This window comes from Amblyomma maculatum, chromosome 3 (assembly GCF_055883805.1).
Source record: "Amblyomma maculatum isolate TAMU_Amacu chromosome 3, ASM5588380v1, whole genome shotgun sequence".
NCBI classification, from domain to species: Eukaryota; Metazoa; Arthropoda; class Arachnida; order Ixodida; family Ixodidae; genus Amblyomma; species Amblyomma maculatum.
This window is the reverse complement of record NC_139346.1, coordinates 129,143,692-129,147,495: the sequence shown is the minus strand read 5'-3', so window position 1 is coordinate 129,147,495 and position 3,804 is coordinate 129,143,692. Positions and strand designations below refer to the sequence as shown.

Sequence of the window (3,804 nt, the reverse complement as noted above, 5' to 3'; positions counted from 1 at the left end):
ACTAAAATAGGCAATTGTGCTCCTATGTGTCTCTTTTCCTCTAATTGGCAGGTGCAACAGTAGGATCCCAAATGTCTATTAAAATGCTGATTATCCATGTTGGGCCAGGTCTGTCAGACCATTCTCATTGCTGCAAACAGCCTGTGAAACCAAGTAAGTAGGCATATTCTGGAACTTTACAGCTCATCTAGCTCTTCCAAAAAACAGCGCGAACAAACGGGGACGAAAGGAAGAAACCACAGGAACAAGCGCTGACTCTCAACTAAAGTCAGCGCTTGTTCCTGTGGTTTCTTCCTTTCGTCCCCGTTTGTCCGCGCTGTTTTTTGGATGATGTATCACCAACTCGCCCGCTTAACTATCCTGTTCATCTAGCTCATTGCAGGTACTGGTGCAGGGAAGGGGGGCGCAATCCAAAAAACATTCCTACCTGGCTGCCATAAAGGCATGTGTGGCAGTTTGTCAGTATGGTTGCTACCCGATACATTTGTGGTACATTCTGGAGCAGAAGTTTTTGGTTTTTCTTGTAATCTAGGAATGCCCACAAACTTACGGTTTTTCCAAAACCCCACTCCACAGCCTGGCGAACTGTACTCATCCCAGCATTGAACCTTTGCTGCGGCAAGGTTAAAGATGCCCCAGCATATGGGCGCATCAGTAGTGGCCGCAGAGGGTATGCTGGGTCCCCGTATATAGTGTAGTGGGCCCCTTGGACAAGGTTTTTAAGCTTTTCGTAGAGCCCACTTTCTCGCAGCATTCCTGTAAAAGACATGATATATAAAGTGATTAGCTCATGTGCATGAGATTGGTAAAGTACAAAATGCATCTTAGGCGTACAGTGAAATATTTAAGAGCATACCACCAAGCATAGCAGCTAGAATTAAGTCCATTTCTTTCTGATCTAGATATATGGCCATATAATTAAGCATGCATCTCTTTTTTTGTGTGTTATATTTTGTTTATTTAAACAGTCTTACCAAGCGACTATTGCATTCTGAATGTATCTTTTTTGGGTGTATATTTCTATGATTTGCATTCGATGCGTAATAAAAGAAATATCTAAAATGTCTATGTTTATTGTGAGAGCCTTATCTAAAATGTTTTTGCAAGTATTTTTTCCATGCCTGCGAACTACTCAAAAAATTTCTTGCATGATCTCAACTAGCTTTTAGCTAGGAATCCAGCTGACATCACAAACATGCCCTGTAATGGACGTCTGAAATAAAAAAAAAATCTTCTTTCCATTCATGCAGATGTGAGCTCACAGTTTCAATGATGCCCATCAGCTTGCAATCAAGGCCGGTAAATAATAAATAGCGTGAAGCCATTAATACTTTATTTAAAAAGATGTGTACTTTCCACAGTTACTGATTTTTGGCCCCGAATGGGTTATCACTCATCGCCAAGTCTAGAAATATGGCACCACAGTTGTGTTCATTCAAGTGCAAAATGAAATGAAACTACTTGAACCCACCAGCATCATGTCGGTGTCCGGGGAAGGGACCATCGAGCTCGCAGATGATGCCGTTTGCACACATCACGGCCTGATACTTCACTGCATGCACTCGCTTGTGGCCCGAGAAGTAAACGCGTTGGTTAACAGATGGTCGGCAAATTGGCCTTGCAGTGCCATCCACAAAACCCCAACAAGTTGTCAGTGGGGCACCTCTGTTGTGTACAGCCTGCACAAAAAGAAGCATGTTGTTTGAAGGTGCAGCAAAATACATTTTATGAGGTAATATATATATAATATAAAATACCCACTGCAGTGTCATTAATCGTTGGATAAGGTGATATGGTTAGCTCTGCTATGAGAACATTTACAAATGCATAGTGACAAGAAGTTGAATTGTCGTGACTTGATTGGCAAAATATATATATATATATCTAGTTTACTTTTAAAGGTGGAACTACAGCCTAACAGAAATACACACACAAGGAAGACAACAGGACATGAGGCTGACTAGCAACTAATCTTTATTTAAAGACACAGAAGCATATAAAGTCGAAAGGGAGAGGGAATGAGAGGCAGCAACACACAAAGAAATACACTTAGTCGTGGAGATGAGAAGTCAAAGCCATGGGATAAAAGCAAAATAAAAGGAAGAAAATGTGAGAACGAGGGTGGTGTAAAGGAGAACCTGGAAGAGATAAAAAGCTAAACACAATGTGTGAAGAAACGTGGCTAAAACACCAGCGGCGAGATTACAACAAAATAAACAAGGGGCGAGAGCGGCTAGAGGCACAAACAAAACCCACATTAGTCAAAAGCTAGGGCGCCGAAAACTTTTTCTTTAACGATATTTATTGGCTCAGTGCATCTGTAGGGTATGAGATGAAGGATTAATAAATGATTCAATGAATGGAAAACTTTTTCGCTGTTAGGCTGTAGTTCCAAATGAATCAACTAGCTCAGATCCAAATCGTCGTGCAGTTTACTCTCCATGCGCTGCTATATTAGAGCCACTTATGGTTTTCATATTCATGGTTTATTGCATCTGGGTGATTATATTGGGTGATTATAGAAGCTTTGAGAAATTACAGAACCTTGCAGACACAACAGCTAATATCTCATATCATGCAGGTGTGAGAAATCCAACGTAGCACTCACGTTCGCGTATTCCTGGAGGTTTTCCACGCCAAGCCACTGATGTTCTCCCATGTCGTCGAGGAGGTGGCCAAAGCTTTCCTCAATGTGGGAAAACAATTTCGACACGATGCTCGACATGGCAGAGCTGTGTCGGCCGAAAATTGGTTCCAAATCCCACCAGCGGTTTGGGTAGGCGAGGCGTCGCAGTCCCATGAGCAGAGCCTCTTTGCCCGACACGTGCACACCTTGGCTACTCTCCAGCGTTTCTGGAATTTTTAATGCGGTTTTAAGCCCATCCGCGTGTTCCTTTTGAAAACGAAACATTCTTCGGAACTCCTCCTCCTCCAAAGCATCAGCATTCAGCAGGCCGAGGCTCGACTTGTAGCGTCGTGTCGCCGGTGAGTGCCGCAGCCGATGACTAAGAAAAAGATCTTCGAGCTCCGCCCAGTTCAGATCTAAATACAACAGCTGATCGCACAGCACACTGGCGCGAGCCTGGGTCATTTTCGGCATGACGAAAATAACACGAACAGATAATACACACTGAAGATTCAAGACAAGCTAAACCACAACCACAGAAACTAGCGCGGGAGAGCGGGCGGCGCGGGAACGCTAGGACTGGATTGGCTAAGAATGACCGATTTTGCGTTGTCTAAAACACAAGAACAAGGTACATAAAAGTATGATAAATTTTACTGATACTCTTAAGTTTGTTTTGTAAATAATAGCAGCTTTCATCCATTAAATAGAGTTGTTAGCTTATTTCTACTTGAACGCATTTTCAATTCTGACCGTAGTGGCGCTGCAATCGATGAGCGCAAGCCCGGCTTCTTTGCGTCGGGGAAACCCCTATTCTAAAACTCGCCGCTCAGCTAGCACGTTGCGCCGCCGCACGCTATTTCCTTGGGGGCCCCAAGCCTTGGGTCCCCCTATTCTAAAACTCCCTACTATGGGGATGCCCCAAAATATTTAGCACCACTCTGATACTTAAGGGGAGACGCGGGTCGAAAAACGGCGATTTTCAGTAAAAAAGTCACTTTTATGATTTGAACTGTCATAGCAACACTGATCCTTCCTCTTTAATATATAAAAAAATCAGAGCCGAAAACAGTCGCAAAATTATTTAAAAAGTCTGTTAAAGCACTCAAGGTGGCTAGAGAAGGGACAGATATGACCCATGTTCAAGCGCGTGACGCGTCAAATCGCGGCGTCGCACG

The 3,804-nt window shown here is 43.4% G+C and overlaps 1 protein-coding gene across 1 annotated transcript; it reads right to left on the bottom strand.

The window, feature by feature from the left end:
• Positions 1–303: 303 nt before the first annotated feature.
• Positions 304–3,480, bottom strand: LOC146196000 (uncharacterized). The gene is made up of 3 exons (XM_084596316.1): positions 2,609–3,480; positions 1,472–1,679; positions 304–756 (listed from the first exon to the last, which is right to left on the bottom strand). The coding sequence occupies exons 1-3, from the start codon at positions 3,098–3,100 to the stop codon at positions 374–376; spliced, it is 1,083 nt and encodes a 360-aa protein (XP_084452442.1). The 5' UTR covers positions 3,101–3,480; the 3' UTR covers positions 304–373.
• Positions 3,481–3,804: the final 324 nt, after the last annotated feature.

Excerpts from the sequence above, each read along its gene's own strand:
- LOC146196000 (XM_084596316.1), bottom strand. The coding sequence starts at position 3,100 with ATGCCGAAAATGACCCAGGCTCGCGCCAGTGTGCTGTGCGATCAGCTG. Across the intron at positions 1,680-2,608 it reads ACCTCCAGGAATACGCGAAC|GCTGTACACAACAGAGGTGC; the intron begins GTGAGTGCTACG and ends CTTTTTGTGCAG. Across the intron at positions 757-1,471 it reads CGGACACCGACATGATGCTG|GAATGCTGCGAGAAAGTGGG; the intron begins GTGGGTTCAAGT and ends TGTCTTTTACAG.